Consider the following 21,747-nt stretch of genomic DNA (forward strand, 5'->3'; position numbering starts at 1 on the left):
TCGGTAATCTCATTCGTCTCGTGCTATCCATTTCCTGGCTTCGAGCTTATCCAATCTCTTTTTACGTCTCATAATCTGTATTTTTTGTTCATTTTATCATTATTTCAACATCTGTTTCCATCCTCTGTCATATTTTGCTACACTCTATTCACTTTGTATTCTAATCACAACGAATCATTTTCTCTTCCTTTTTTTCTTCTTTTTTACCTTTTTCACTCCTCATTCAAATATTGAGTTTTTTGACCCAATCTCCCGATCCTCACCTTATCACACTGTTTACACAACAAAACCTCGATGATTTATTTTGTATTATTCGTCGCCTTATCTCTCCTTTCTCATCGTCGTTTGGTTAATCGTCCTCTTCCTCGTTCACTTGTCCCCTGTCACCAACCACACCCACCTAAAACAGTTACGCATCGACTTCCTTCGTTAAAATATCTCCACCTAACGACTCCATTCCTCACTCGGCGCCCGTAAATTCCCCAAAACGTGATAATCGTCGACGTTTACACGACGAAATCCTGCCGACGATCGATCACATCGCATTCCTGCTGCACCACGTGGCACCGCATCTCCGGCTCGTGTTTTTTACTAACGGCACCTGCGCCGTCGATAATTCGTGGAATTGGCGGCGACAAATTGGCCGTTTTCCTGCAGGAGATAGCATCTCCTGCGGGCAGCAGGAGTTAGGCGTATGCGCGCTGACTCACGCTCAATTCCGACCATTGTTACAAGATAAATCGCCACCATCATTACTGAACAACAATGCTACCGTAAACACGCCGGCCGAAGGATTATCTGCGCGACCTCTTCGGATAGGCGCTGACCTCGTCTAACCCACAAAATGCTTCCTCCACACACGAAACGGTGACCCGGCGAAAAATTTTTTACGACTGTGGTGCGCCTTTCTAACGGACGGACAGAGAGGGCGTAATGAATTGAAAATGGAAGAGCGCGAGGCGTTGCGATCTTTCACTTCGTTTGGTACCGGATTATTTATTGTACCGGGTGAAATGGTACATCAGACGTTCCAATGTTTTACGTGAACGGTGATTTGCACCGGCTCGATCACGAGCAACGCGGACGTCGGGGTGCCGCAAGGGTCAAGTCGAGGGCCCCGGCTTTTTCGCAAAAAACATACAACCAATCTTTCGTTGCTTTTCAATTCAATTCACTTGTCTTGGTCGTCGCAAGTGATGATAATAATTCCGTCATTTTGTTGCAGGACGAATGTCGTTCCGACATCAACCGGTGGATCGGAGCTCCCAGACCGGGGGTGCCGTCATCTCCCACAGCGCCGGAGGTGAGTACCGGTCGTTCCGACTGGCGCCCAACATGGGGCCCATCCAGATGTTGGTACTCTCGAGTTTCTCGAAAAAAGCTGTCGTGGTAGTACTGTCCCGTGTTTGGTTTCCCATTGAGATGCCTCGTAAATCTTGAAAATTCCGACTAATCGTCGATGATTTCATACAGACCGACGGTACTGCTCTCGATGACGAACAATGGAGTTCGGAACGTCGCAATGTTGACACAAACACTGCAAGATTATGGTTTTACTTGTGTATTGTAATCACCCGGAACGGTAGTACCAGTAGGAACAGCGGTAGTACCCACTTGTGCATTTCGTGGAAAACTTTATCGTTTTAGTAGGTTATTTCCAGATTACGTGGAGGTGTCACAAATTTATCTACATTGGCTACTGTCAGTGTGCGGATGCGTTTAATTTGTTTGATTGCGTTTAGATCAACAAGTTTACACTGTTTATGCAAGAGTAAATGTACAAACAAAATCTAGAAAGCAATAAGAGATAATTTCTCGAGAATTTTGTGATGAGAAAAAACATTTGATAGTAGACAAGATTAGGTTTAAAGTACTTCATAAAGTACTCATCATCATGGGTGTACAATCTAGTGTTTAAAATTCTTATCACAAAACAATTTTAGAACCACTTTAAACTAGAAAATGCTAGACAGGTACCCTTTTTTTTCCAAAAAAACAACAAACAGGTGCTACTGTTCACATTTTTTCTACAGAGCCAAGGTCTAACGTACATCTTTTGGAGATCCTTTTCAAAAGAATAAACTTTTTTTTCTCCTTGGAAATAAACATACCAACTACCAACTGATACTTAAATTCAATTCTGATGGCAGTACTAAAAACTTCACAAACTTCTAGTCTTGCAACCAAAAACCAATTTAGAACAGCAGATCGATCAAAGCAAAACCATTCCAAACTGTTCAAGTATTCCACCTTGTTGTGTTTATGGCATCTCGTTTGGCACCCATCCAGACACTCAACGTACCCACCAAAGTCGTACCCGTGAACTTTTACCGTTAACGAAGTGAAACTTTGAATCTAGAAATAATCCTCGAAACTGCGTCGTTACTCTTTTTTGTTGCTCCTTTGTTCTTATCGCACCTCTGATCGTTTCCGGTGTAATTTGTCGCCCATAATCCGTAAGAAGTACCACCGTCTCCAAATTTTTTGCATCATTATGTTATTTTTACTGTCGCGTTGTTGATGCGTTTGGGAGCAGATAAACACGGGACAAAGGAAATTATCAGATGCGTAAATAGTGCAGTGTAAATAAGATACACAATTTCAGATACGGCGATAATCTGGGAGATCTCTGTTGTGTCAGGTTGTGCTTGGTCATCGGTACTGCTTCTGGCCCCCAGTAATGAACAGATTCTACGCTATCTGCTTTAGTATTTCTCTTCTTCGCTCAACTATTTTTACTTGTTTTGTGCAACGTTCTTCTCGAGTACTCGTAAGGTGGCGCCCAACACGTGGCGGAAAAATCCAAAACTCGTTTTCCTATCGTGTACCCCACTCACAAGTGGTTGCTGGCATCAAGATTTATTGGTTATTGTGTTATCCACTTATCGTTATCCTTATCAGTACCAGATAGTGGCCGTGATAAGCTGTGCCATCCTAAACAGTATCCACTTTATTTGTGACTCGGCCTTGATAAACGCCTTCAATCTGATTGTCTTCTTGGAAGGAGATTCCAGATATTCTTCCCAACTGACACCACGCAATGTCAGATGCGAAAAGTACCAAAACCACGGTAAGGAACCACTCCATCTCGGTCAGTTCCTTGATTTGGCATCCTCCCCAACATCCCATCGAATTCATCTGTCTGTAAAAATGATGACCGTGAACGGAGTACTGCTGGCGCCGCCCCTGGCGTGTGTAGTCGGCTCGACCAAGGAGCAAAGTGCATGTTTGTTAATGATTGGAACATGTCGAGATCACAGATACGTCATATCGCGTTACATTTGACCATTTGCCAACTGGTTGCGAGCCGATCTTGTCCGTGTCAATATTATGTCACTGCTGATAAATCGATCGAGGAAAAATCCAAGAACGGAAACGCACCGTGCGTCAAAAAAAAAAACGAATCCGCATTCTAACATCTCTGCGTGTGCGTACCCCAGAGCCAACTCCGATAACGGTACCGCTGCGTGGGTAACCGGTGACGGCCAAATTGTGGGGTACCGGTACCATCCCTTGGTTGGTTTTGCGCAACGCTAATTAGAATATGGATGGAACGGTGCTGATGGTAATAAATCACGGTCGATGTCCCTTCTTCTTCTTCTTCATCGCAACTCTTGCAATCTGGTTTTCAAATCGGAACGAAAGTTTCTCAGCCTACCCACGCCTGCCATAAAACATCACCAGATGAGTCGGTTTAATTGCCAGTAGGACTAATTGCTCCATTACGACAGCGCAGATCTGAGTCCAACAGATTCCCTTTGGGGTTTGGTCGGATGATGCTCCCCGGTACCACCCGAGTCTGGTGGTGTAGAATTGCGCGTCCATCTGTCGCGGTCAGTACCCACGCTCCACCAGCTTGCGACAATACATCCGCATCCGCTGCACCATCGAGATCGATCTCCGATGGACCAATAGCTCTCCGAGGCGCCTCAATAAATTTACAGTTAGATAATTTCATCGCGGAACAGCTGGCGAATGTGCGCCTATCATTACCGCCTAATGGGAAATGTGTCGGTACCACCGAGAGGAGCATCTTCGATCGTGAATTCGCTACTTTCATGTGAGCGGTACCGCGCGGTAAAAAACGTCAAAACGTGAATCGTTTATTGATGTCGGAGTGGAGGGAAAAAATAGCGCCTCGATGTGTGTTACATCGAGGGATAGTAAAAGTTCCGTGCGGTTGTTGCGTTATTTACAACATTCCACTTATCGCCGGTACATCTATCAAGAAACTGAGGTTGTGACGATGAGCTGCCGCCGCGGTTGCGGCAAGTGAGAGGCCGTTCGGATTGATAAAGAGACGTTGCGAAATAACCGGTAGGTCACGTGCTGGTATCATCTTGGCCGGCCCCGGGTACGATGTTGTGCTACTGCCACAAGCTGAGCAGTGGCGGTACCATCGGTACATCGGCGTTGGCATTGGCCCGGTTTGACGCACATGCACTTTACATAGATGAGGCGTCTTCACAATTGACGGATCTGACACTGCAGACCTTCCATTGAACGAGCCAAGTTCGGCAGAAACAATGCCTGATTCAAATCCTAAACGCGATTACCTATTTGGTTGGCAGGTACCCGACGCTGACATCGTCGTTTCTTTTTATCGACAAAAAGATGTCAGGCAAATTATTCACCTCGTCACACTTTTTAGCCAATTCAGAAGTGTATGTCTTCATGGAATCTACTTTCTGGTCGGGGACGATCTAATTAGACGATCATAGCATTTTTCTCCTGCACCACAATCTTGCACACAAAATTGCTACATTAATCAAATTAAGATGCAGCGTCGGGTGGAAGAATTTTAACATGGAATACATTTCATTGGATTCATTCTTGACACCGAATCAACAACTTTCAATCTAAATTGCTAAGTAAAAATTGTTTTCGGTATTTGATTTTGCAATGCAAATTTTAGAAAATCAAAATGTACATTCCATTGGTTCCATCAAGACCTATCTTAACTTCCGTTTATTGCAGAGGAATAAAATTCAGAAGGAATCTGCAAGTTTATGTAGAACCATTAAAAAATTCAACAGGTCATTTTGCTATTCAGTTTCAATTTAGATCTCTTTTTACGACGTGTTTCTACAGCAAATTCTTTCCCAGCAGATCACACATCAGGTGTTGACCACAAATAATTTCCACAGATTCAAAGATCTAAGTTCTCAAGCTAGACCGTTCGAACTTCTTTTAAGAAAAAATGTTTAAAACAATTTGCAGGTTTAGAATTAGAAGAAATTAGATGTAGAAGCGTTCTAATTTCGTATTTCTTAGAAGAACAAATTCTACCGTGCGATCGAAAATAAAAAAATCGAGAGGGCCATGATTAATACGCTTTAGTTGGCAACACGTAAAAATGTAATTCAAATGTCGATCAGATGTCATTACAATAGTAACTGTCATTATTAATTATTGACTATTACAATATGTTCATTTTAGCGCAAAACATTTTCTTTGTGCAGTCTTACTTCACAAATGGAGAAAGACTTGAGAACGGCGACTGGTCTTATTCCACACCTCGAGTTTTTGAGGAATTTTCTCAAAAGTTTCCGGACTTTCAAGGCATTTACCATCAACTTGCCTTGATTATTTCGTTTTTCCATCCCTGAAAAACAACGTGTTCAAAAACAGGCCTGGCACAATTCCAGAATTAATGCAAATAATTAATTTAATTGATATCCCCGGTCCAGACTTTGCGAAGGTCATTTGAAAACATGAAGCGAAGAGAGTAACATTGTGTTTGGAAGCTGAAGGCAGACATTTCGAACATTTACTCTAATTCGTAAATACGATTGGAGCTCCTCATGATTCTTTTACAACCGACAGGTCACACATAATTCATCCCTTTATGAAAATCAGTCAAGATTTCAACGTTCTCAAAATCACTAACCTAACTTTTAAGAGTGACATCTGATAATTGAAATCTTAACGAATTGCCAACTGAAATTTTTGGTCACAGCCAACTCTAATTTTTTTTTTTCGATCTTGAGGTAGTTTGATAGATTTTCTATTTTCTAAAATAATTTCAATACTACCACATAGATTTCTCTTCAGACTTATTTGATATGCTAAAAAAAAACAACTTTCGCTTTCCCGTTTTGTATCTTTTTTGTAAGGGTCTTCTAATCTAAGTCTTTCAAAACTTCTCGATAGAAAATTAGTCTTCTAAAGTAATTTACAGATTTATGTAGAATTACATAGAAGACTTCTTTTTTCTTTATAATCACAGATCGATCAATTTTTAGTGTTGCAAGATGATCTTGTAGACTCTTCTTGTGCACTTTTTTATCTTAATAAGGGCATAATTAATCTTGTTCCTAGTCTTTCTTTTTTTTGGTTTTTATTAGTTTCTTGTAATATGGCTGCCCCCCCTTCTTTAAATTTATTGGGCGAGATTATACTTATTAATAGTCCTCTTTCTAATTCTTCAAAATCTTCACAGGAAGAAGCTCTATTAAACCATTTCACTTTGGATTTCACTCTCCACGTGTAACAAATCTTCTACTGCTCATCTCAAATGCTCTATATTTTCCAACAACCACTGCAGCGTATGCGACCTTGCGCGTTTGCAAAAATTCTTAAAACATTAATCCTGCCGACCCGATAATACCCGTCCAAGGTGAAGCCTCCGGATTGTGATTTATGCTCTATGCCCTCTACTTATCTTGGGGCACATTTATTTACCGCAATCCACATGGAATAGTCCACATGGCGGCATGAGCGGAATGCCGATAAGGGTAAGCTGGGACATTCGTCTTTGGTCGAATCACCGACCGCTTTGTCACGATCGGTGCAAAATCACTTTTAGGTAAGAAGAAACGAGTCTGTTGCACAACGGAACCATCAATTGCCATAGTCGAGCCGAAGGCGAAAAGTACCACGACGAGCATGGGCACGCACCACGCAACCACAATCCGCTGGTTGTCTCAAAGGCTTTTGATCACTTCTGGTACTTGCTACTAGTGCGACGAGACCCGGAACACGCGCAAAATTAATTATCGGCCTTATGGGAACGGCGTCGTCATTTTTCAGCCGTCCATTGTTGTGCAGGCGATAATTAGTGTAGCCTTTGCCAACAGCTTTGCCGTAAATAAACATTAATGAATGATGCCGTCGCGGCAATTACCGGCCGTAATTAAACAGCGATGCTCTTTACCGACGCGTATAATGTTGTACACGTTGGCCTGTTTGCGTCTAATGATGTCAGACGATCCATCGTGGTCGACCTTAATGGATGCAGGTGGATCAATCCTGACAGGTGACGCAACCCGACGCTGATGCACCTGCATCGTACTGACGCCGCACGCGGCGGACAGATGGCGCAAGAGGGACGCCCTCTCGCGGACGCCGTCTGCACAAAAATGAACTTACTCGTAATTAGTTCGCAATAGAGCAATGACGATCGGTGGCGTCGACCGCTTTCGAGCAAAAGTAAGTTTGGTTCGTTGTTCCAGGCAGAAGGCCCCCCAGTCCAGATGGAGCCCGTCGATCTGAGCGTGAAGACGCCCGTCGTGCTCCAGGTGCCCAAGTACCCGCCCCAGAGGCTGCGGAACCCGGCGCCACCGAGCAAAGTCCAACCGCCACCAGGTGAGAGCACGCCCCTCGTCAGCCCCATTGTATGCAAACGACGGCACGGCCGCGCAGTCTTCCGCTCTTGTATCATTACTCGTTGTGCGCTCGTATGTAATAAGCCGCGTCAAATTCGTCGACAAAGACGTACACTTATGTAAATGGCGCTTTTAAATTGCAAATCGGCCGGCATCGACCGTGTCGCCATCTATGAAACGAACACACGACGACCGAGGGAGAACGTCTCTCCCACACACGCACACGACGACGAGCCGTTACTGCTGTAATGGATGATGCTGGTAGAATTGATGTGTTGAGAATCTTCGAGTCGTGCCGGCTTTATCTCGAGACCTGCAAGATGCACGGCCCACTTAGAAAAGATGCTGCTGCATTGTCGACGGATGTCACGCTCGTGACCGATTTCGGGTAAAAAACGACACGCCGGGACGCCATCTTCCAACATGGCGACCCAAAACCTACGCCTAATTGAGTCCTCACGGGGACTCTCGAGGATCATTACTGGACTGGGTACAGATCTACAAAGCGTAGATCGTCGTGGTTCTGGATCGTTCGCGGTTCCGGCTCGCGTCTTCCGGCACGTCGACGTTCCAGCAGATCTCCAGTTTCCGGTCGTGCGGTTTCTCCGCTAAGCTGCGGTTTCGTTGCGGTCCCACCGCCCGTACGCATTCTACGCTTGCGAGCTCAATGAGCTGCGTTATAAATGACCGTGTACGTTTTCTAATTTACTCGCGACACCTACCATACATTCATAATATTTTATTAAGCAAGTCATAATAATTTATTCCGCGTGATTACCACAAATGCGAAATATTTGTAAGGTAATCTGAAGTCGGCTCGCGTTTACGTGAGGAGTTAATCGACGACTCCGTCTTCGTCGCCGTGTTGGTGCGCTAAGTGCTCCTTTGAAAACGTTTCGAAGCGAAACTTCCACTCGACTCTTCCGGGTCGAATTCGGTATGCTAATATTTTTCCAATAAAAATTTATCGACCGACTTGCATTTACATAATTCGGTAGTTTATTGTTCAATTTGTTTAAATTAATTTAAATAATCATTGCTAATTCGACGAGATAAAAGTCGAGCAGGTTTCGGACAGCATGTGTTAAATTAGATTAGCTTTTGATGGACTCGAGTCTCTGGTTTGACAAACCGCGTCAGGAAGCACTTCTACTGTGATACCTAAAACTCGAAGAAGCTTCTTCAAACGACAAAAACAATCGAGGTATGTCAAAACAAAACACTAACAAAATCTTGAAACCGGTTAACCGGTTGCAGAGAACCCGGAAGCTGGAAATGAACCGGATCGGGGATTATAAACCGAAAATAATACAACTTCAAAGGTTTTAACACTATTTGTTCTATTGAAACGACTTTAAAACGTTTAATTTGACTTGAACAATCTGCGCAATTTTATTCCGTTATGGTTTTAAATCTATCTTCACGGGTTTAAACCGTAACAATTCTGAAACGGTTTGTTTTATGTTGATAAACCGTAAAAGTCATAAACATTTTCCAGTCTCACTCTTATTAAAAAAAGATAAATCTTCAAGACGCATTAAACACTGTTGGCGATGTTAATCCGTTGGGTTTTAAACCGAAAACCATCAAAATTTCAAAGATTGTTAGCAGTTTCCCTTTTATCTAAACTAAAGATCACAACCATTCAAAATTAGCTTCAACAATCGTCGCAATCTTGATTCATTCCGGTTTCAAACCATCTGATTGAAATTGATAAACCGTTGAAATTTCACTAGCAAAAATTTTTTTGCTTGTTACATTGTTCAGTATTGCTCTCGGCAAACGTCCAGTAGGACTTTGGACTGTCTTAAAAAGTCTTCACGGTTTGAAACCATGAAGTTGTTGCAAATTGCACGGTTTAGGTTGACAAACCGTAAAAATTGCAATTACTTTTAGCTGTTTGAATCCTGCATATAAGCTGTAAACGTTCAGTGCAACTTTGCATAATCAAAATCTGTTTGAATCTGCTTTCAGGGTTTTGAAAACCATTTTGAAAAAATGATAAACCGCAACCGTTTCAAACAACTTTGATAGTTTTAATTTTATTTGATATCAACAAGCCTAAATGCCCTTCATGCTTTTGTCTTTGTCATTTTATAATGACAATTTTCGAAACCATGTCACTGAAATTGATAAAACAAAACATTTTTGTTACAGAGTAGGTATGTGGAAAACTGTGAATGTGAGGGTTTTAAACCACGACGGTTTTGAAAATGGTTTGGTTTAAGTTGATAAACTGTAACCCTTCACCCAGATTTTAAACAATTCGTGGTTTTAAACCCGTTTGCAGTTTTAACTTGTTCACGGTTTTAAACAGTGATGGTTCAAAAAATCATCAATAATATTAACACATCCTGCATCCCTTTAATTGTATGTGAAAATGTGTCTAATCCATTTCGACTTGAAACCATTCTTGGTAGTATCAAACCGTGACGGTTTTGAAAATCGCCAGGTTTAACTTGGTATCAAACTGTAAACAGTTTTGACAGCTTAGTCTTGTTGAAGACTTCATTACAACTTTAAACTAAACCTATCGTCATGGTTTTGGAAACTATTTTAGATGGTTTTCACAACTGTGACGGTTTAAAATCGATTTCAATTGACCCAAAACCCGAATCGTTTCGTCGTTCTTGGAGTCGGTTCCTCATTTCGAGCGTTGGTCGAGTGAAACGCAAACAACAAACAGAACGAAGGGATCCGAACGGCAAAAATGACACTGAAAAATATAATGTGTGGCAATAAAACATTGCCTTTTACTAGAACGTACCGGCAGAGATAATGTGTATCAAGGTCTCGAATAGAGTGTACATATGACCATACGTACATTCAAATTATTTTTATGGGACATTTTTGCCGCTACCGTTGAATAAATTGGAAAAACGGAGCTCTCGTTTCGTTCCTAATTGTCCACAGTGCCACACAATTCCCAATTCCCTGGAGTATTGCCGGAAGGTTTCTAGATTGATCCTTTCAACACACGCAGTGCGAAAAAACCACCGTTTTTCCCGGCTCCTTCTACCGGATCGTCCGATCCTAATCTGCCGACTAATTAAACTCACTGCATATAGTAATGCGTCTTCTTATCGTGATCCCCTCGCCGATATCGGAATTAATTCCACCGGTTCGCCTCTCCGCCGGTCGTTGCGTGGGCGTACCTTGAAAACTGCATCGATTGTGATGTTAAAAGTGTGCCGTAGCGGTTTACCGGGGTGACCTTAGACCTCACGGGTCAACCCGACAACTATGCGCATAATTTGCCGTTGTCGTACACAATTTGCGTACGCTTGCGTTTATACGTCTACGGCTACTTCCGCATAGATACGCAATCGATCATCGACTCTTTTTCCATCGTTAAAAACCTACTCCCATCAAGATGATCAATGTTTCGAGTTTTCCGGTCAGTTCTGGGTCGAAGACGAACTCCTCCGCGGACCGAGAACGCGATCTTCGACCGACCATCCTGGTCCATTCACACGCGGAAACGTATAATTTCCAACGCTAATCGCCAATGAAAGTCTAATGGTCCAATCATTACTCGGAAGAGTACACGCGATCGTCACGGCGAAGGTGTTCCTGCTTGATGATCGCGCCCCCAGTTGGGCGGCCGAGCGCAGAGCGCGTAGAAAAATCTCGCCATCTCGCACCGTTCCGGCTTGGGATTTTGGCAAAAACGCGTCGCTCTTCGGCGCGGTGCTGCTCCCGCGGCGGAACCGTCATCCTTGGAGTGCTCCGCACCAACCTCCATCAATTCCGCGGCTCTCGGCGATAAGATCTTCTCGCCGTATGTGTTCCGATACAGATTTCGCAGCATGAGGTCGGCCCGATATACGTCCGGCGTGCGTAATCTATTTGGCGCGGCTATTATTTATAGATTAGCCAGCAGGTTAGAGGAGCAGTGTTTGTTTGGGCCATCGTTCACGACCGCCTTCCATTATCCACACACACAGCCTCTGCTTACCGCGTAACTCCGGTAGCCTCTCTCCGAGCCTGGCTGGCGCGGCGGTACTTTCCCACGGTACCGTCGTCCGTCTAACCCCGATTTCGGCACCACCCGGCAGACGTCACCGCGCAGGTTGCGCAACCGCCGCGCCAGGACGAGGCGCTCGCGGAAGCGGAACGGTCGGTACCTTCCGGAGCCGAAAACAGGCGATCCGCTCGGTGATGGTTCCATCAATTAGACCGCGGCACGAATACGTCTAACTGTACCGGAGGAACTGCATCGGGTGGAGCGAGTGAAGATGCGCTCACCTGGGGCGTGCGATAGTTCAAGTCGTGACCCGACGGATGGGGTCTCCGTTACCCCAGAAAACCCGCAACACTGCAACGAACGAGACCGCTACGACGAGAGGAGGGGTGCGTGAGGGAGATCCGGTCGCAGATCGAAAGAATTCTAATCGATGCGTCCGTCATCGGTCGCAAAAACAATACCACACTGGAGTTGCGTCATCGCCAGAAGGAAAAAGAAAGCGTGACGGGTTAGGTTTCTTTGTCGAGGGGCTCTCGACTGCGAAATGAACGAGTATACTTTTCGACGAACATCACACTTTCCTGGTGTGGTCATCGCAATTTTTCACGGAATCCAATATTCTGATTTCTGACCAAAAATCCTGGATAAGCTAAATCCATCAAATCAAAAACCGTTTATTGCATTATCTCTGTTTGACGTTTAAAAGTTAGAGAAGAACTCAAGAATGTAATCTCTTAATATCATCTAGTCGCCAAATCTGTGACAAAAATGACCTTTAGATCATCCTAAAATGATACATCTTTTTAAATTTTTACTTTCTCTTTGTTAGATGTTCAAAAATCTACAATAAGTAAATCTTTCAGATCAGAAATCTTTTACTTGTCTCTCTTCTAAGTCAACGATTTCAGATATAACCACTCAAAATCTACCTTTTGACAAATATTATGCTTTTTGGGCTAACCATAAGCCACCCAAAAATAATGATATCCTGGAAACTGTCAAAAGACAGACAAAAGACATCTTTTAATATCATCTGGTCACTAAATCTGTGTTGTCCCAAAAGAACACGTTTTCAAATATTTGCTTTCATAGATGTCCAAAAGACTGCAAAAACAAAGTCTTTGGTAGCTGCGTTGACGACTTCCTCTGCTGTCTTGAATCTTGACCTGTGTATTATCCAGAACTGAGGCATCTTTCCAAAATGTTTCCTTCTTTCTTAGACGCCTCAAACGATATCTCCGATCGCCGCAATCTCCAATTATTTTTCATGGCAACCAACAACAGTTCTAAAGTCGCTTCTGTTGACCTTCACCGAAACAAACACTCAAACTTTGATCCACCACTTCTTCCTTCCACCCCGCATCCAAAATCTTCCAATATCCTTTTTCTTCGAGTCCGTTCGATCCTTCGCCGTCACTCTCCCGCTCCCCTCCCGTTCGAGGGGCAAAACCCGTGGGCGCAATCCGCTAATTAATCCGTGTGGGATTACTGCCTCAACTATCGTTACTTCTGGCTAAACTCGGCCTACCTTGATTTTAGTTTATGATCCGCCGCGGAGATTGGCATTGAAGGCAACGGTAATTGTATAAATGTTGATACAATTAGATAGTAATGCCCGACGTAATACGACTTGTAGATTAACTATCGGTGTCTTTGCAAATGCGTACGCGCATTCCGGGAATACCTGTCGTCCTTTTTGCATTTTGCAACGCGGCGCGACCGAATCCTCATCCAAGCGAAAATTCGCCCATCGTGAAGGGAACGGCCAACCCAACCTTGGTACGAACAACTGAACGTCGGCAAGAACGTGGGAAACTGGATTAGAAGAGAATCTCTCGGATATTTAAGCGATTAGTGTCCTGCAGCGGGAGTGTCGAAACGTATTTAGCTAAAAGTCATTGCATAATTTCAATAACAACTCGACATTCAATTCATAATGAGCACATTGAACGCTTCTTTTTCGCCAGTAATTAGAGAAAGTGGCCGTCACATGTGATTTTTCGCATGGCGCCCAACACGGGGCGCCCAAAGTCGTCGCGGTTCTCGCGGGTCTGTCAAACTTTCCGTTGACGTTTCCTGGTTTTGGGCGTTGTCGCGTCGTCACGTCGGGGTTACCCTTCGAGGTGCGACCATTACACTCTCAATTAAGCTGAAAGCCGTTTATTAATTAATCAATGGGAAGAATGGAACGGCTCTTTAGCCATCAACTCGGACACGATCGTTTTGTCCGCAGAGAACGATCGAGGCTGCGGAACCGATTAAGTAACATGCGATAAAAATGATCCCGCGAATAATAATAAATAATAATAACAATAATAGCGGCGAAAAAACTCTGCTGTCTTAGTGTAGCCCCTGGCAAGGTTACTGTGCGTACACTTACAATAATTTATTGTTAAATGGAACACTAAATGTGTACGCTTGCATTACTTTCAAAACAACGACTAGAATGTCGGCTCGATTTGACGTACGATTTAATTGCTACTTACAGAATAAAATAATCTATCCCAGAGCGCTATTTTATCTTCCCGGATTGGAATAATGTAAGTTTGCCGTCGTCAAGTGATGTCTCAATCGGAGGGATGGTCGCATCAACAGGGCGCAACCGCGCCTCGCACGGCACACGAATCAGTAGTCCCATAACTTTTTCGTCATCTCGTCACTTCGTTCCGCTCGATTGCGTATACGGGGGCACGCTAATAAACCAGTCGCCTTCAAAACAGGAAGATGACAATTTGGCGCCCAATTGCGTGCCGCTCCCTCTACAAAAAAAGGGTAGCCCTAGATTCGAACGATTAATCGGGCCGCGCCGCTCTTGATTAACTGTGGGCAGCGAAACGAATTACCGCGCAGAGATAATGAGACCATTGTGTAAATGAACAATTTTTTCCCTCCATTCGGCTAATTAGTACGCGTCGGTACCGAGAGTACCGGATCGGAATCTGGTGCGTCTAGATTGGAGTATTGTGTCTAAAATTGGCGGTGGTCGTAAACCCGAATCCTCGATCTGTGTCAGGAATTCAAACGGGTACTGCCTACAGGTACCAACTAACAATGACAGTCGAATTAAATCCGGAGAGCGGAACGCTATTTTAGATAAAAGACGAGTTTCATTTTACGGATGGAAAATTTTCGCCCTCCTGCCGGCTCCTGATTACACCTTTCTTGATGCCTAGATAAATGATGATTTGAGCAATAATTTAGGACCGATTTTTTCTCGCGCTTTGTACTCGACTTTCAAGGTTCTTATCATCGGTTTTAATTGCCGAACGGTCCGGAGACGACGGTAATGCGAATTTAATGGGCTGCTCCACGTTCGACAGATCCAAATCTTACCATCTTTCAAAATTTCTGAAAAGTGTGAGGTTTGCTGCGAACTTACGTAACAGATTTTAGCATCGCTTACGCTTTCGATTTTCGCTCAAATTTGACACATTCGAAATTGTGCAACGTCTAACGCACCTACCACATACTTTCATCTGGAGACTAATCAAAGTCATTCCAAAACCTGATATGAGAGCTTCACGTGAATATTTTAATCAGAAAAGTGCCAAACAATTTCAGACCTCATGGAGTACACTTTTCCTGATGGTATAACATTTAAACTAACATCTATCGAGGAAAACTAAAACATCATAATTTACAAATGCCAAAATGTTGAAAATTTCCCAAAACTATGGATTTTTTGCTAACTTACGAAACGAAACGCACATCTAACTCGTTTAGCATCATTTAGTTTAAATTTGATACATTTAGACTTATGTATTATCTAACGCACCTTCATTTGCAAACCCTGTTGGCGTTATCTCGCGATATCCGGCTCGAAGGACCAAAATGTTCGCATTTTCTCGAAGGACCAGATTCTGGTAATGGTTACAAGTACAGCCTGAGGGCTAACGGCCTGAACACACTCAGCTCAAGACTTGATTACAAAAATTCAAATTTGAAAATTGTCAAACATTTTGGATTTATTTAAACGTACTTTTCGTAAGAAAATATAAGATAGTTTGCGTCCAGTTTAATAAGTACTCTAATAAGTCTATTAAGATGGCGCCAACTAAATATAACTCTGTCAAGATATGTCATTTAATCCTGGTTAATGGAGAGAACTGTGCCAACCATAATGTGCCACGATGAAAAGCCATGTTTCTAATTTTTATAAAATGACAGCGGTAAGTGACAAGTAAAAATCCCGAAAATATGAAGACTGTCTTGAGTACTCTCAAGTACCTGTTCAAACGACACAAAACTCGAGTACCTTGGGTACGATTGGTCATTTCTTCTCGTTGACGAGCTTGACAGACGTCAGTACGTTCTTCAACAGGATGCAGTTTTAAAAATCCACACCTACAACTCTTTCTCTACGAAAGTGTCAGAACAGCACATCCTCAAAGGAGACTTACAAGGCTACACTTCTAAATTTTCGATCAGTCCGATGGACAAACCGCAATTCTTGTTACCGTGCGCGCGACGACGTCCATTGTTTGACGTTTTTACTTTGCTGATAAGGAACAGTTCACCGCTTACGCCAATAATTCGTGAACATGACGATTTCCCCTGCGTCCCACCGACACACTTCACGACGTCTCTTGCAAATTAAAATTTACACAGAGAGATATTATTGATCTTGCCATTAACGATCCTTTTAAAATTGCACCGTCCAAGGATCTCGCACGAAACTCCATAAATCAACGAAAGAATCGGTGACCCTCCTGCACGAACAAAAAAAATCCAAATCGAGAGAATTTCACATCTACGTACCAGATGTGGCTCGGAGGCAAACGAGTGGACGAAAAAAAAAGTTAAAATTAGCATTTCGCTGGTACATCTATTAATTAGTGGGTCGAGCTAATTGGTCGTTTCTGTAATCGGCGGATTTGGCACCGGACCCGCGTTGGGCGCCAAATCCGCCGGAGGCACCCGGGCTGGGCGCCGACGGGTCCGTTTGCTCAAGACGATCGGAAAAACGAGTGAATTTTTCGCACCCCAATCGGGCGCCAAACCGGCAAAAGACCCTCCGAGGACCCCTAGTTGGGCGGCGACGCATCCGGTTGCGTAAGAGGGTCGGCGAAGAGGCCGAAAAGGAGAGACGTCCCGGATTGATGTCCCAAGCGAAGTATGGTGTGTGTGTCCGTTTCGCAAGCCGTTATTTGCATAAAATATAAAACGGATGACATTTGTTTGTCTGACGATGATACCGCTGATGGATGGTACATGACGCCCATAGTGTTTCGCAAAACTGGTTTTCGTCCGCTATCTGATTCTGTGAAAGCTCGCGATGTGGTACACTTGCTAGTTGGGTTCATCTTCACAGTCGACCTTGGACACTCCCAAAGAGCGAGACTTTCATGCGGACGTACGGGGAGCGATCAACATAGGACGGAGGCGGCGTCTTCGCTGACCCCTGAACCCACGTGCACCGGCCCCTCCCAAACGGAGGGTTCCCATCGACCAGGATCTGGCGATAATTGCCCATCACCACTGGGTCCCCCTTCGCCGCGAGGAGCCTTCGACGGTGATGTAATCGCCGTGTGTAGGTTATGTTTATTCCGTTTTCATGGCACACCGCGACCGCGCCTAGTGTCATCTTCGCTGCTCACCTCCACCGCCCCCTCCGCCGCTCCCCTCGCCAGCCGCGCCCGCCGCGCGAAAATTCGCACGGACCCGCCTGGAAAAAGGTCCTAATTGGCTTTTTTTTCGGGTGCGATAATTGCTCGGCCTTGTATTAATTTAAATTACAGATCAGAAATGGCTACCTGTTTGCGATTATTTGTGTGTGATCGATGGCTCCGTCTCTTTCTGACACGTCGGACGCTACGCCCGAAGACAGAGACACCACACGATATAAATTATAGCACAGAAATATGATATTAGACGAGATAAGAACATCGCCCAATAGAGGTTCTAATTTATTGGTGCGTTCGAAAGGTCAATACGGTTTCAAGTTCGATTGGAAATTAATAAATCGCTTCTGATGTTTCAATCCTGAGACTCGATCATTTTCTTAGTCTTCTTCAGACGAGCACCGACCTAATGGAAAATTTTTCACACCACTAACCTGTCATTAAAGGTTAAAAATGTTAGAGTCACCAAACGACCAATTTTCTTTCCACCAAATTACATCCATTTAGACCTTTTTTTTTCCACATTGTAACAGTGATGACCTAGCGGTAAAGTACGAGTTTTTAATGCCGACGTTTCAAACGTAATTGTCCACCGCGAAGATTCCGAAAAAATGTGAAAACACGTTCGGCAGCTGTTCACTATTTTTTCAAGCGACCAAAGAAACTCAACGGAATCCAAATCCGGCTTTCTGGTTGGCAGATCTTTCGCAACGTACCGACTCGCTCGTTATTTTCCTCTTCGGTGAAAAAAAGACGGTGCTAGAAAGAAAACCCGAGCGAGTGAAGACCCAGCCAGTCATCCATGCGTTCATTGGGTCCCGTCATACTTGATGGTCATTACGCGGTGATTTTTCTTTTATTCATGCGTCTTTATCATCGTGGCGTGCGTTGTATAGTTAGGAATCTCCGGGTTTTAATGTTCTCATTTTCACATTGAAACAAAGAAAACTGAAGAATGTGGTAATAAAGACGGGGAAGGGAAATTACATTTTCTTCGTTAAGATTTTGGACGAAATGAAACCAAACGTTACTTCTGCACGGTGGACTTGTAGGGGACGTCATAAAATTAAACGAGTGGGAACTACAACGACGACAACAACAAAAGGAAGAAGTATAATGACCGGTGTGACACAAAACAAAAGCGACCAACGCCCTGAACAAGAGAAGAAACGACATCAGACACGACCAACAGTATAAAGACGAGCAACATTCATTGAGCAACCGTCAAAATGTGAAAAGCAACTTGTTCTTGAGCTGTGGGAGGACAATTTACAATAGTGTTTCTTGTATGAAATCTTACACCTTTTGAGATCGCAGAAAAAAATATGAAAAAAGACAGCGAGGAGGTTTTCTCGTAGGTCGAGGAGTGTACAGTACCTACAGTGAGACGCAGAGCACACTATAGCCACCCCAAATAATAATAGTGGTGGTAATTGTCGGTTTTATTGTGGTTGTCGATGTTTTAAACGCAAATATAATAAGAATTTAAAAAGAAAAGAATAAAATGTATACATCAAGGCAAAAAACAACAAGATTAAAACCATTTGTAAGTAAATTACTTAGACATTTAAAAGTAATTAAATCGTCACATTTAACGATCTCCTTGCAAATCTCCAGCCGAATCCTGGTTCGGTATAAAATGCAAATGAGGACAGTTATTTTGGGCAAAATGAATATAATTAAAATGTGACAAATCCTCGGTGTGTCCTGAAACTCGTCCGACTCGTATCAGAGTATAATTTTTATAATTTAAATCGCCTCCGAAGTGATATAAATTCATAAATTATGATTCGGATCGAGTATAAACATTCTTACGGACTCGGTTTTTTTTTCGAATTCTTCGACACATCCGGTTCAAAATCCTTACACATTTTAAATACTAACCGGTATTTAAAAAACCCACGATAAAGGTAAAAATCCATTACGGGCAACCTTAACGCAATCGCAAAAAACATCCACAACACCCTCGGGGCAACCGATCGCGCAATTTCCTCCATATTTGGAGCGTTTGCGCATTTTTTTATTTTTTTTCGTACAAACTAGATCATTCATTATGCAAGTCGTTACACTTCTTTTTTTTCGAATCGTTCAAATCCTGACAGAATGAAGGGCGTCCCGCTAATGATAAATATCAAACCGTCATCAGAGTGTAATCGAGGTCGAAACGAATACCGGAAACGGGAATCTTCGCCGCGACGCCCCCTATCGACCGCGATTATAATCGCATTAGCCTTGATGCGGCTTTGTATCGGTTGAAAAACGTCGAATCGAACGTAAATCACGTCGTTCTGCATAAATACGAGGGGCGCACCTTCTATTCAACAGAGATGATCGAATCGAATACCGCACGGTGTTGTTTTTTTTTTTCAGATATTCCTAAAAATGTGATAGCCCAAGACATCCCTTCTAGATCTCTGGCGTCGACGGCGGCGCTTCTGGCGCTGCAGAAACTCAAAGATGCCTCGATGTGAGTCGACGAAAGGAAGTGTCGCGAGCGGGACGTTCTGACCAGGTGTCTGTTTGCAGATCCATCTCGAGGACGCCACCGGAAACGTCGATGAGCAAAAACGTAACCGTTAACAATAATAACATCAGCGAGGATGGGAGGACGGACGCGACGATGAAAAGGAGGAAAATACACAGGTGCGATGTGATGGGGTGCAACAAGGTTTACACGAAGAGTTCTCATCTGAAGGCGCACAAGAGGACGCACACAGGTAGATACTGATGTCTTTGTTGGGCTCCAGGTGATGCAAAATCCATGTGATATTTACAAAAATATACATATACATAGGTACAGAGAAAGAGACAAATTTAGAAATTTGCTGAAACATGAAATGATTTAAAAAAACGTGGAATGAATGAAAAGGAAGAATAAATATTTTTTGAACTCTACCTTTAAAATGACATTTCGCGACCGCATAGTAAGTACGCGAATGTCAATTTCGCGCACTAGTGCTTCAAAATCATTCAAAAAGCATTCGCCTTTTTGAGGAATCTGAAAATAATTTGACTTGATAATAATAAAATCTGGTTTACAAAACGCCATTTCTCTAATTTGGATGTTGAAAATTTCGAAAGAGTGATACTAAATCGCTATTAATTCGATTGACACTTTGCCAAGCGCATGGACAAGCGCCATCTATTCACAAAGGGTACACCACAAATCAGACATGTTTGTTTCAAAAAATGTTGTACAAATTCGATGCGCGAAGACGTATTCAGCACATTCGCGCAAATGAAGCACTCGCTTCTTCGTCGCTCGTGCCTCAAATAATGCACTCGTAAGCGAAAAATGTCTTCTCCCACTCGATTCGTAAATAATTAATTAAATATCTAAGGCCCGGTTTCTGGAAACATTTTATTTGGCCAGTTAGTTAACTTTCCGATAAATACAAAAATCATGTAATGTGATTGGCCACTTTCTAGCGTGTCTATAGCAACGCTTGATTTAACTGGTCGATTTATCGGACCGTTCCAGAAACTGGGCCTAAATGAGATAAAATTGTCATTTTCTTCACAATTTTGTCGGATTTTCTTTTGAAGTGCACCTCTATTCTTTACATTTGCTTCACAATTCGCAATTAGTATTTTCTGTAAGTATACAGGGTGACTTTGAAAGTTGTGCAGATATTTTAACCAGTATTAGAACTCCATAATAGGTAACGATTGAGCCAGTAATACCTTGTACAAATGTTGATATTTTTCGAGAAGTTTTTAAAAAAAGTTTGGGAGCCGCTGAATTTTTTTTTTAAATGGGTTAAAAAAATTATGGTAGACTTTTTTGTTGTCATTTAATTAAAAATTAAATCACTTTGACAAGAACCTTGGTATTAACTTCAATTTAAATCACAAATGGCTTTAACCAACCTGAAGAAAACCGATAAGGTTTTGATCTATGGCGCAGCCCGTGGACATTCAGAGCCAGCACTGCAAATCTACGGTGAAAGATTTTCTCAAAGGATACTTCCCAATGCATGAACCTTTGTAAACGTTGTGCAGCATCTTCACGATTTCGGATACTTCCCAATGCATGAACCTTTGTAAACGTTGTGCAACATCTTCACGATTTCGGGCGCCTCGAAATGGATAAGCGCGATCTTGGCCGCTAACGAGAAGATTGCATTTTAGTTGCAGAAGAAGAAATCCTTCACGAAATTGAAAACCAGCCACGAACGAGTACTCCAAGTACTCAGCGTCTTGCAAATCACCTGGAAGTTTCCCAGTTTGTAGTTTGGCTGCGAATTTAAAACGCCGCTCAGGAAATTTGTCAAAATAGAGGCATTCTGAATCGAGTTCGGCTTTCTAGGACACGACGTGCTGAAGCTTGCATTGGAAACGATGGCAAGCATTTTGAGCAACTTCTTTGATGTTTCATTTTATACTTTTATTCACAGTTACAATCTTTTTACTTTGTTGTTTAAGCCTTTGTTGTTTTGTGAATAAGTTGCAGGCACTATTTTATTGCAAACCATTAACATTTGTATAAGGCAAGTTGGGTTATTTTGCCTTCTTTTAGCACGTATTATCTCAGGTTAAAATATCAGCACAA

The 21,747-nt window shown here is 43.0% G+C and overlaps 1 protein-coding gene across 2 annotated transcripts in view; it reads left to right on the forward strand.

Moving 5' to 3' along the window:
* The window catches only part of LOC138128995 (Krueppel-like factor 3), a 56,328-nt gene that overhangs the window by 26,726 nt on the left and 7,855 nt on the right, over positions 1-21,747 (forward strand). Inside the window, exons 3-6 of one of the 2 annotated variants that reach the window (XM_069045253.1) lie at positions 1,226-1,303; positions 7,459-7,587; positions 19,566-19,662; positions 19,722-19,912. In XM_069045253.1, the coding sequence (XP_068901354.1) occupies positions 1,231-1,303; positions 7,459-7,587; positions 19,566-19,662; positions 19,722-19,912 (490 nt within the window). In that variant the 5' untranslated portion in view covers positions 1,226-1,230. Of the gene's footprint in view, positions 1-1,225; positions 1,304-7,454; positions 7,588-19,565; positions 19,663-19,721; positions 19,913-21,747 lie in introns of both variants that reach the window. The other variant, XM_069045252.1, reaches the window with a different exon arrangement.

This window comes from Tenebrio molitor, chromosome 4 (assembly GCF_963966145.1).
Source record: "Tenebrio molitor chromosome 4, icTenMoli1.1, whole genome shotgun sequence".
Lineage (NCBI taxonomy): Eukaryota > Metazoa > Arthropoda > Insecta > Coleoptera > Tenebrionidae > Tenebrio > Tenebrio molitor.